At 41.7% G+C, this 12,902-nt stretch overlaps 1 protein-coding gene across 2 annotated transcripts in view; it reads left to right on the top strand.

Moving 5' to 3' along the window:
• Positions 1–12,902, top strand: part of kcnh3 (potassium voltage-gated channel, subfamily H (eag-related), member 3) — an 84,230-nt gene that overhangs the window by 2,261 nt on the left and 69,067 nt on the right. The window contains exon 2 of one of the 2 annotated variants that reach the window (XM_078795498.1): positions 452–791. In XM_078795498.1, the coding sequence (XP_078651624.1) occupies positions 716–791 (76 nt within the window). In that variant the 5' untranslated portion in view covers positions 452–715. Of the gene's footprint in view, positions 1–359; positions 792–12,902 lie in introns of those variants that run through there. The other variant, XM_058081687.2, reaches the window with a different exon arrangement.

The following is a 12,902-nucleotide window of genomic DNA, read 5'->3' as shown; positions in this document are numbered from 1 at the left end:
GCGACCATTTTATGCGTGTTGAAACTGTTAAAACTGTGTATTGTTTAATCCGGTTGAGGACATTTATATGTTATACTGCTTTCTTTTCAACATGCCTAACCACGCATACTTGAAAATATGCTGAATGGTGAATTTTGTGTGGTCCAAAAAGTCAATTACGCGCGCAATTACGCACCCACACAAATCTCTTTGTCGTCTGCCTTCTACTTGTAAAGAGGACCACATCAGGACCTCCAAGGCGTCATGTGACTCTGCATCTGCTCTCTCTTGATAACCAAGAGAGGGGGAGAAAGGAGAGAGCGAGAAGAGGGATGAGGAGGGGCTTGTTGCTATAAGATTCACTCACACACCATCAGCACCACACATTCGTACTCCCTCTAGCCATCCTTTGCCGCGTCTCTCCGCCTTTTTTTGTGCGTAAATAACACGTTTACCTTTACGCACCGCTCAGGAAGGCGGAAGGTGCGCCAAGGCTCCCGCCATAACGCTTACCCACCTGCTCGCTCTCTGTTCTGGGCTCGATTATGGTCACAACCCCCGCGGTGCCAAGGTGGAGCCGCCGCGCGTTTCTCGGATCGGTGCGCTCCTCCAGGGGCTGGGATGCGCACCGGGCACCTCCCGCTTCCTGCCGAGCTTTGGGTCTGAGCAACGGGGGGAGGAGTCCAGTGCAGCCCCGGGGCGCCGAGCCAGGAGGACCCAGTCGACCCGGAGCAGGATGCCGGTGATGAGAGGGCTGCTGGCCCCGCAGAACACCTTCCTGGACACTATCGCCACACGCTTCGATGGCACCCGTGAGTAGTCACGATGTTCCTATAAACAAGTTAGTTTTACACTAACATACAGCCGTACTACCCACTAGTAATGAATAATTTGTAATAATATTACAATTTATTCTGTGATTGCAAACATTCAGCAGCAGATTTCTACATTTCCATTCCAGTGTTTCTTCTGTGGCAAGGGCATGTAGTGAATAAAAGCTTGTTGTTGCCTTTTGGCTGCATGTGCACCATGCAGCAAGGGGGTGGGTACATCATGTGCACATGCTCAGGCTTCTGAGGTGACCACACTCCTTGGAGTGGTTTTGTAGTTCAGTTCAGCTCTGAAGCTCACTTTGAGTCTTTTTAGATTTTCCTTTTCAGCGAGGGTGTTTTATTACGAACAGACGCGATGAGCAGTCCCAGTGTGTTTGGGCCCATGCTGAGCAGGTGGGCGGGTGTGAGATACTTGTGTTGCATTCAGGCTCTTCTTCTTATCCCTCAGTGATAATTGTTCTTCGTCTTAGCAAGACATTTTGAGACAAATATAGGCTTCTAACTTTTGTGGCAACAGTTGGATGAAGGTCCATTGCACAAAGCTCGGAGGAGTTTGGTGTGGAAGAATCATCAAACACTTAATTCTGACTTCATTCATTCATTCATTTTCTACCGCTTATCCTCACGAAGGGTCGCGGGGGAGCTGGAGCCTATCCCAGCTGACTTCATAAATGGAAAACAAATTCCAAAGAAGCTGTGCTTTCCACTTACAGTAGGTGGAATTGCTTTGTTTTGTATTCACTTATTGTTTGACAGACAACATTTTGAGAGTGGGTCCATTGTTTTTTTTTTTTAAATAAAAGATAAATTAAAATGAAATAAATAGTCTATCATACATTTTTGAGGGATATTACTTGTGGAGACAAAGGCAACTCTCTCGCTGACCTCTGACATGTCATACTGTTAGTGCTCCTGGATGAATTGAGGGAAAAAAAAGTCTTGTAGAAGTGTGGAAGTGGTTGTACTGAGTCCACATTTCTTTCAGTTTTCACTTCTTGTAGGCGTAATGTGTTAATTTATGGTACAGTATAGGTTTAGTGGGTATGTCACATATTGTACTTGACTTTGCACAATGGTGCTCAGACATCCTTCTAACGTAATAATAATAATTGAGAGCAGTCCTTTTTTTTTATCAAAGTTGATCCTAGCAAGCATATTTGGACTGGACTACAGAAAAGATGGTGAGCTAGGCAACTCTCTCTGTGACCTTTGACCCCAGTACAGTATAATTTTTTTTGTAGAAAATCCTCCAAGAAGAGTGTAATGAACTACACAAGGGGTACCAAGTTCCAATATCACGTCCTATGGGTGGAATAGCCACATGTCCCAATACTTTTAGTGTGTTCCACTTCATCAGTGGCTTCACTGTTTAATGACAGTAGATTTGCATCTACAATATAATAATAATAATAATAATAATAATAATAATGTCATCTGCATGATAGGAGAGGGGAGTGGGGTGCGTTGTTCACACACCATCACACATGCACACACGTACACGCACACGCACACAAACACACACACACACACACACAGACCAAACCAAGACAAACCAAACAGACGGTGGATAGGGGAGCTGAGGAGATGAAAAACCATGCCTTTGTGTCTCTAGCTTTTGTCACGTCAAGACAAGGCTCAGCTCACGGCTTGTCTCAGAGAGTGCCCCCCCCCCCACTGGCCAATGTGCTAATAATTACACATCTCCAACAGCGCCGTGTACAGTCATTGTAATTAACTGCACTGATGTCAAGAATCCATTGTGGACTCCTTTTCGCGGCTGTCAGACGGGGTGGGGGGTTGCGCAATACGAGGAGAATGGTTGGAGTGGAGTGGGTTGGGGGCTGGGGGCCTGCTGGATGTGGCTCATGGGAGGAGGGGCTTTTCCATTATATTGCAATATGTCCCTGAAAGATGTGATATTACTGCCTGAATGAGACTCTATTGGAAAATGGCGAAGGCCACACGTGTTTGAATGATGTTTTGCACCCCAATGTGTGTATATTGTACAGTACATATACATAACAAAAATGCAGTTATTATATCTGGGGTACTTAAAGTGCAAAAAGGACAGGGTCTTAATTGAACTCAGTACTTTCATTAACTAATATATGGACTATTTCTTTTCCTGGTGTGCAATATCTCTGCGTCATATCATACATACATAAAATCTCTGTGCAATATATATATACTGTACAATATGTGTGTTATTGCAGTATTATTTGCTGCTACTATTATTGTATTACTTCCATCTCTCTTATTCAATTATTTTAAAGAACAGTTTATTGTTTGTCAGAAGCACTTTGGGCGTGTGACCAATCACAGCGGAGTGGGCGTGCCTGGAGGCAGGCCTTGGGTGGAATAAATTAAAACACTGTTTTGGCGGGAAGCACAAATCAAATGAAATACAGCTGGAATAGGTGCAGATTCTGGAAGATCTAGAATGGTTTCTGTGCCGGTTATTGCCTTTAGCTGCTCTATAGGAGTCCACAACTCAATACCAAGGTCAGAAAAATGAGCATAATATGTCCCCTTTAACTCAAATACACATTTTCTGGATGCCAATGACTTAAGATATGGTACTTCCATCTTGTGGAGTTAAAAAAACAACACAAGGAGGTTGCCTACAGCCACAGCAATGTTTTGTGAACACAGACTAATTAGAAACCCGAGCAGTTATTTGCTTTTTTAGAGCACACACCATGCAACTGTAGAAGACGTGGTGGTTAATTTAATAGACCCGTTAATTGGAGCAATTATTGTGTTTGTTTTCTATTTAATGTAGAGCAGTGAGTCAACTGCAAAATCATTGTGTATAAATAAAGTGGTCTCATACTCGTTTGGCGTTGTGTTGGGAGTACCGGGTATTTGTCTTACTTTGTGTTCATCTCCCAGTTTGTATTCAAACATGCAAGTGGGCGTGGCTTTGTGGGATCTTCTGAGCTTTTTATGAATACAGCAAAGCTAGGAGGAGCATTAGGAACATTTATGTAGTTTTCCTTTCCCCCCCATCAATAATGATGTGATTAGTTTATACAATATGATTGATTGCCTGCATCTTGCAAATAGAAAAATGTGTCAAATGCTTCATCAGTCAGAGCATCTACTTAGCATAATTATGCTATTAGTAGATTAACGCGACTTCTCATGAAAGTCATTATTGTGGATGTGGGAAGACGTGAGGCTCACTGCTTTTTTGGGGGGTAAGTGAGCATGGGAAGTCTTTCCTAGAAATGCTGTGCGTGTCTCAATCAATGCTCATTTGCCTCCTTCGGCAGGACAGCAGCAGCTGTGTGGGACCGCATCAGTCAATCGCTGCGATTAATTGAGTGGGCCTTGGCCTGGTTCTAATCAGGTTAGCGTACTGAGTGCCCTGCTCATCATGTTGTCATGTTCTGAGCGACGAGCTGCTGTCAAGACTCCTTGCGTGGCTTTTGGTCAGGCATTTTAGTCAAACCAATGCCTTTATGCCAAACTGTTGATCTCATTGATTGGCGACGACTGACTACAATTCAAATTGGAACAGGTCGAGTGGTTAGCGTGCAGACCTCGCAGCTAGGAGACCAGGGTTCAATTCCACCCTCGGCCATCTCTGTGTGGAGTTTGCATGTTCTCCCCGCGCATGCGTGGGTTTTCTCTGGGTACTCCGGTTTCCTCCCACATTCCAAAAACATGCTAGGTTAATTGGCGACTCCAAATTGTCCATAGGTATGAATGTGAGTGTGAATGGTTGTTTGTCTATATGTGCCCTGTGATTGGCTGGTGACCAGTCCAGGGTGTACCCCAACTCTCGCCCAAAGACAGCTGGGATAGGCTCCAGCACCCCCGCGACCCTTGTGAGGAGAAGCGGTAGAAAATGAATGAATGAATGAAAAATATGTTTCTGTTATGAAATAAAGGTATATCCCCAATCACTTTTGATTATGGCAAAATGTAGCACATAGCATTTGTAGCACATTTGCCAGACCAGTTAGAACTCAATTTTGTGCTTAAAATGCTGCAGGATTTTTGTATTATGTGCTCATTCAGTTATCTTTATACTAGACAAGGGCTTTATTCATTCATTAATTTTCTACCGCTTATCCTCAGAGGGTCGCGGGGGGTGCTGGAGTCTATCACAGCTGTCTTCGGGCGAGAGGCAGGGTACACCCTGGACTGGTCGCCAGCCAATCACAGGGCACATATAGACAAACAACCATTCACACTCACATTCATACCTATGGACAATTTGGAGTCACCAATTAACCTAGCATGTTTTTGGAATGTGGGAGGAAACCGGAGTACCCGGAGAAAACCCACGCATGCACGGGGAGAACATGCAAACTCCACACAGAGATGGCAGAGGGTGGAATTGAACTCGGGTTGCCTAGCTGTGACACCTGCGTGCTAACCACTCATCCGCTGTAAAACCCGACAAGGGCTTTAAACTTCAGTAAAAACTCCATTACTGTACATTTACTCCACTTTATTTCAACAAACTATATGCTTTATTGCCCACAATACTAAACCACAAAAAGACCATTCAAAAGACTTAGCTTAAATAGCAGAGCTCTATTGCGGATAAGACCCTCTCATCGCTTACCCTCCATGTCTTCACTCTTTCATTACTGACGCCCATTCCCTCCATCTGCTTCTCATATCGTGTGTGTGCTCGAAAAAAGCTCACCATCTTGCATATGTGTATGTATGAGAGCACAGATTAGCCTTGAAGCTGTGGCATCACGTCTCAGGTGAGTGTCCCTCCCTGCGGTTTATCTGCTTAAACTCCCCTTATGTCGCTCAGATATAATGATAGGCCTGCTGATGGTAATGGCTTAGCTGTCATTCTCTCCATCATAAAACAGTGCGTTGGGTGGCCAACACACACCAGTACAGAACATGTGATGATTAATGCACTTTGCAACCATCAAATACAATGTATTGCTGACTAATGGTACACATGTACGGCGTATGCCATGTTGGCGATTACTGTGTCATGATACGGGAAATAAAGAGGCATCTCTAACAGGTAGCTGGTGTCTGTCGGGATGATTAATTCATTTTGTAAATATGGTGAAACGGTTTGAAGGTCATATAGACATACATCAGGCTTTGGTGGAGTACATGATTTGAATTACAACTCTTACACTATGCTATTCTGCAAATCAAATCAACTTTGATATACATACTATTATGTATTACTGCCACAGAATTGTCCCACAAACTCCTTTAAAGGGCGAACACAATTCATTCAGGCATATTTTTATGATTTTTTTGGTTGAAACAGGACTTGCAATATCCAAACACCAGCCCGCCTTAACTTGCTAAACTTAATAAAATGCTCTAATGAATGCCTCTTACCACTGTTTCCTATTGTGTGGGATGTGTGGTCCACATGATATTAACAGCTGTGGCTGTAGGCAACCTACTGATATAGTTTAAAAGTTAACTCGCAAAAAATGGCAGTAGCTACATTTGAAATATCATGAGTTAGGATCTAGCAACTGTATCTCTCTCTGTGTGCACTTTGTTTGTTGATTGTGCCGCTGTTCTCAGCATATTATACTTGCATTCATGAATAATTCAGTGTCTCGGTTGCACGGGTCTCCAACTTTCTCCTGTCATGACCTCTGTCATGGTATCACCATCATGGACACACAATGTGTTTACGTTCATTAAACAATTACACAAACAGTGTCTTGAGGACCTGTGATTGGCTGGCGACCAGTCCAGGGTGTACCCCGCCTCTCGCCCGAAGACAGCTGGGATAGGCTCCAGCACCCCCGCGACCCTTGTGAGGAAAAAGCGGTAGAAAATGAATGAATGAATGTCTTGAGGACAATACATAATTAATATAAAGACAACACAAGAGCAAAATTGTTCAGTGACACTTAAAAAAAAGTTAGTAGGTACCTCATGAGCCTGATATTCACTCCATTGTTACAATGTGGTTGCCCAGTATGTGTAGACAAAAAGAGCCTTTTAATTAGCACCAGCAGGTGCAGAAACTCACAGCAATGCTGACCAAACGGGACCCAAAACCGGCGGACCACTAAGGCTGCATGAAACATAAAACTGGTAAGTCTACGAGGTAATCGGGAAATGAGACAGAATGTCGAGTTGAAAGCATAATAAATACCAAACAATAGCCACATATACAATAGAAAATGAATGAATGAATGACTTTACTAAATAAAGTATTACTAAAGATATTGTTGTGAACGTTTTTTCCCGTATACTTTTAATCCCTGTTTATGTTGTTGTCTACTTACCTCTGACAAACACAATACACACATATTTATTAAACAGGTTCATTGTATCCATGTACAGTACTTTATTTTAGTTTCTGTAGGTTAAATTTTATTGGTGTAAACGCCCTCCCTCTTGCCTCGTCTTTTTCTCTTGTGATTTTTACGTTGTTAGGACACTCCATAGGAGACTGCCGTTTAGGTACAGAAACACCTTAGGTTTTTTTAATTGGTGCTCTGTAGTAACAATGAAATTTGGTCAATGCCTACAAAAATACAGAACTGGGTACTCATTCCTACTTTTTACTCGTATAATGAGTTGTTCACATTTTGCAAATAGCCTCTTTCCAATTATCACCTGCTTCCAAATTAACGCGCCGTCCTCTTTCTGCTTTAGGTAAATAAACACCCCTGCTGTAATTACAGCAGTTAAAATACATAATGCTGTTTTTTTTGTTTTTGTTTTTGTTTTTTTTTTTACAAATTTGAACATGAACCACTCACCTACTAACTTGTACTACACTCTGCTATTCATCCCACTGTCACAACAAGACCTGTGATTGAAGAGGACAGAAATAACACTAATTAGCCAAGCTCTGGAGTGCTTTATAATCAAGCACACCCTCCATAACACAATGTTGAGAGTGCCATTATTTTTTTCTTAATTGAACAATTTCCTTTTTGCACTTAATGTCAGATTATGGAGATGATTATGATGATGAATAATCAGTGAACTTTTCTCGGCTAATTAATTAAGAGGGAGCTCATTGCTGCTATGCAGTAGACGCTAGGAGGGTTTTGTTAACATTGTTGCTTTAAGAATTGCACATGCATCACACAAACACACACACATGCATACACACAGTAGCAGTGATGCTGGATGTCAGTCATACATTATTATTGACAATGTTTGCCTGCAGTGGATCATCGAGTGCTTTCACCTCCCACCTCCTGCAGATATGAACTGTGTAGGATGCAATGTGTTTGTGATTTAAAGCGAATGCTTATACACGGGATTTCTAATTAAAGATGGTGATGCTTCTTTCCTTCTCTCCCTTTACCAGCAAATTGCTTTGCCTTTTATGGCCATGTTCAGTGGAAATGTCAATTAAGTTTCATTAAGTGTGGAAGTACTAATATAGGAACAATTAGATTCGGTACCAATAAGTGATTCCTTTCTTTTTGCACGGCCATTGGACTGCCTGGTAGTAGAGCCGTGCAGCGGTTGATGATGATGGGGGGGGGCACGTGTGCTAAAAGTTTGTAGTAATGGCAGCAAATGAAGGCAATGAAGTCAAAGCGATGGCTTGCGCATTAGACGGCGGATCTCAGCTAACAGGCTCCACTAAGCAAGGGAAGGGTTGATTCATTCATTCATTTTCTACCCCTTTTTCCTCACGAGGGTCGCGGGGGTGCTGGAGCCTATCCCAGCTGTCTTCGGGCGAGAGGCGGGGGTACACCCTGGACTGGTCGCCAGCCAATCACAGGGCACATATAGACAAACAACCATTCACACTCACATTCATACCTATGGACAATTTGGAGTCACCAATTAACCTAGCATGTTTTTGGAATGTGGGAGGAAACCGGAGTATCCGGAGAAAACCCACGCATGCACGAGGAGAACATGCAAACTCCACACCTGGGACTTGACTCTCGCTACAAAATGTTTGGAACTAGCCAGTAATGTAGTCGGCTTTCACTTGTATTTGTCCGATCAGGTTGTGATGGTCAATAGAATTAATTTTGGTTTTGAAAGACGATATTAGATCAACCATGTTTGGATTTCAGAATTTCTGGATTAATGTGGTTTGTGTTAAAATATGGGATATAATGTATTCTCAAGGTTGACAGATGGAGAATTGGATGTCGCCCCAAAGGGTGTCTTTTGAGCTTTATGTAAAAAAAAAAAAAAGACAGCCCCACACGGCCATAATTTATAGCCGACACATGGATGTGGCAGCGTTCATAATAGCCGCAGGCAGTATATGATGCAAATGCATGCATAAACATGAACATGACATGTGACTGTACTGCAGTTTAATAAAATACTTCAAATGATGCCACTTTTAAGTATGACATTATTCATTCCTACACAAGGTAAAAAGAAGGGTAAGATCACTTCACAAATTCATTCCATAAAAATTGTAAAATCATTCAATAAAATCCCATAAATCATTCCATAAAACAATGAAAACCTTCCAAAAATACAAATAAAATACTTTCATTCATTCATTCATTCATTCATTCATTCATTTTCTACCGCTTTTTCCTCACGCGGAGGGTGCTGGAGCCTATCCCAGCTGTCTTAGGGCGAGAGGCGGGGTACACCCTGGACTGGTCACCAGCCAATCACAGGGCACATATAGACAAACAACCATTCACACTCACATTCATACCTATGGACAATTTGGAGTCACCAATTAACCTAGCATGTTTTTGGAATGTGGGAGGAAACCGGAGTACCCGGAGAAAACCCACGCATGCACCGGGAGAACATGCAAACTCCACACAGAGATGGCCGAGGGCGGAACCAAAGCCCGGTCTCCTTGCTGTGAGGTCTGCGCGCTAACCACTAGACCGCCGTGCCGCCTAAAATACTTTCAGTTGCCATATAGTAAATAGAATAGAAGTGTTTTCAGCTTAGATTTGCCGAAGTTTGCCGAGTATTGTCACACATCTTCTGGGAGACTGTTTTAGGTAGATTTTATTCATGCTGCCAGATTTTTGCAGCAGGAACCTGAAACACAGCATCAACCTGTGGACCTGCAGGAGATCACTACCTGAGCTTCTCAGAGATCCACATTAGCGCAAGACCATGAAAAGTCTTGTACACTAGCAGAGCTGTTGAAGTCTAGTCTCTGAGCGACAGGAAGCCATTGCAGAGACCTGAGTACTGGACTAATATGGTCATATTTCCTGATTTGAGTCATTAGTATCTGAGTTCCAATAAAAGAGCCTTGTACAAGTAGTTTATTATAATGATATCGGTTAGCTTGTGTAGCTACATGAGGTCAGACAGTATTTGTAATGGCAAGTGAGTGTACCTTTACTGCAAATGTAATTACTTCTATGAAGGAGAATTATGGCCACATTTTTCCCACAGAAATGCAATATATTTATGACAGTGGTGGGTTGCGGGTAGGTGAAATGACGTGAGTAACAAATATGAAAAGCAAAACAAATATGCTTAGAACTACAAATGAACTTTCTTCTGACATTTTTTTTTCTATTGTAATGTCAAACGCAGCTAACCTTCAGTGAATCGTTTTTAGCGCTCGCTACTCCATAACAAGAAGAATACTAGATGCGTTTATGTCAGAGTCACCTAAAGACCTAATTAGATTTATCACCATTCTCTAGAGCAGGGGTCTCAAACTCAATTTACTTGGGGGCCACTGGAGCTCGGGTCTGGGTGAGACTGGGTCGCATCAGGTTTTCCAAAAAAAAAAAAAAACAAAAAAACGCAATTGTTAAAAAACAAAAAATTTCGCTTTGGTTCCAATTTTCTACAATAAAAGCTCTGATAAAACATTCCACTGTTCTCAAATATCTTAATTTTTATTTTTCTACACAAAATAAGATGAAAAACAAATCAAGAATAAAGAAAATCAATCAATCAGTAATAAATAAATAAATATAATAATAATAATAATAAAACGGCAAATAATAAAAACTTAAGAAACCACATATAGTTGGTGGGTAGACTAATTATTTTTTTCAGATTAAAATTAACAAAGCATTATTAGAGCCCTGTAGACATGACAAAACACGACTATAGTCACATTTATACTTTTTTTATTTACAACATATTGCGCAACTGCAGGGTCTTGAGACACATGCTAACTCGCAAACTAGAGAGCTAGCAACCTAAACGGTAGCCTTCAAGTTATTTCCTTTAAACTTAAATAGCCAAAAACTTACCACTTCCACACGGCTAGGGAGGATAACTATTAACAGTTATTTAACATGAACATTAATCAAACGTAATAATTTTTTCTGGGTACATGATACCATACAGCATCCATATCAAACTTGCGCGGGCCGCACTAACTAAACATTCATATCAAGGTGGGGGCCTCAAACTAGTGTCCTGCGGGCCACATTTGGCCCGCGGGCTGCATGTTTGAGACCCCTGCTGTAGAGAGACTTGCTAAATATAGTGACAAAGTCGCTAAGTTGGCTACACTGATTTCACCTGCTTCGTCCAATTATTCTGCTAGTGCACATTACTTTCCGCTGTTCCGTTTCTATTTATTTTGTCAACTGATGATTTTGTGACTGATGACTGTCAGGACGAATCCTTTTTCATGTCGATGTGTAGTTTGTTCCCCATGAGAAAACTGGGTTATAGCATACTAGCATACTAGCATAATAGCATACTGGCTCGTCCGTGTTGATTGGGTGACCTTGCTCAGTTGGCTTGAAGCTGAAATTCCCACACTGTAAGTTTTGGTTGTGCATGGTTCTTTTTTCTTCTGAACTTTTTTTTTTCCTCACATTCTTCTGCTGTGTGTATGCTAGCGGCCCCGCCTCCTGTTTGTAGGCGAAAAAAGAGGATAATAGACACACTTACATTGCTCAATATGCTTAGCTGACATACACCCGCTTTAATTCTCACAAATTATACAAACCAAATTATTGTTGGATTAAAAAAATAATAATAAACCACTCCTACCTATACTTTACTTTGTTCATTCTTATTTTTTTCTCAGCACAAGACTCAAGGGCTCAAATGCAGTTAAAAACAGTTTCAACAATTTGCTCCGGAAGAATAAATGATCTACCTTATCAGTTCTTAAAGAAGTCCTGCATAGCTCTCTATAATATTAATGAAGCCACATTTTCTAGTCAATGACCCCTCTGTCCTCCTGGTGAGTTGAAGGTTGTTGGCGGGCTACTTGGACCGGCTTCTCTCAGCCAGACTGCCAGTTGAACTGAGTCAGAGAGCCAAGTGACCCAAACAGGAAGTGGCAGCCGGAGCCAAGGGACCTGCTGCTGTCCTTGCGACCTCCATCTAAAGAAGACGGTTGCAAAAAATGCGTAGCCACATGGCCGAAATCTCTTCTGATGTCCCTACCCACAGCGTCTCAGCACTTCCTGTATGATAATCAATTCAGGGCGTATGTGGCGTGTATTTGTTTTTTCGGAACATGGCAAATGAACCTTTTATGGTGTCGTTAGTTGCGCCATGACTCTCCACTTGCTAATCTCTTCCTGCTTTTGTGTAATTGCTGCAAATATTGACTTTAGCGAAGGAGGGCTTTTCCAGCGTAGCGACTGAACGATGCTAAAACACATGCACCTGTTGCTGGACCGCACGTATCGGCTTTACTTTCAGCCTGTGCTTTGTGGTTCACGTATGCAGCAACAAAAGCCTTCTGTCATTATGCATATGTGCTCTTCTGTGTTTATTTTATTTATTTCATACAAATGTTGGTTGGTGTTCCATACAAGCAATAAACTTGGGAGTTGGCCTGATCTGACCAGCTTACATTAGGTAGGATATTTGAAGCAATTAGTAGCATACTTCACCAGAATTCTACACATTATGAAGTATTGAGTCACTTCACCTTATACTTACACCAGGTATACAGTAATTTCTTGTTTATTACAGTTAATTGGCTCCTGACATGACATTGATAAGTGATTTCCACAAAGTAGGATTCCTTATTTTAAATTGAATATTTTTGTAGTTAGAGATTGAAAAACTTGTTTACGACCTCCTACATAAATTAGTTTTAACATTATTAGAGTCCTCTGGACATGATCCTCTATAGCAGTGTTTTTCAACCTTTTTTGAGCCACGGCATGTTTTTTACATTGGAAAAATCTTGTGGCACACCACTAACCAAAAATGTTACAA

This window comes from Doryrhamphus excisus, linkage group LG12, assembly GCF_037039965.1.
Source record: "Doryrhamphus excisus strain RoL-2023G ecotype Guam linkage group LG12, RoL_Dexc_Guam_v1.1, whole genome shotgun sequence".
In the NCBI taxonomy this organism is placed as follows: domain Eukaryota; kingdom Metazoa; phylum Chordata; class Actinopteri; order Syngnathiformes; family Syngnathidae; genus Doryrhamphus; species Doryrhamphus excisus.
Note: the sequence above shows the minus strand (reverse complement) of the source record. Positions and strands in the feature narration are given on the sequence as shown.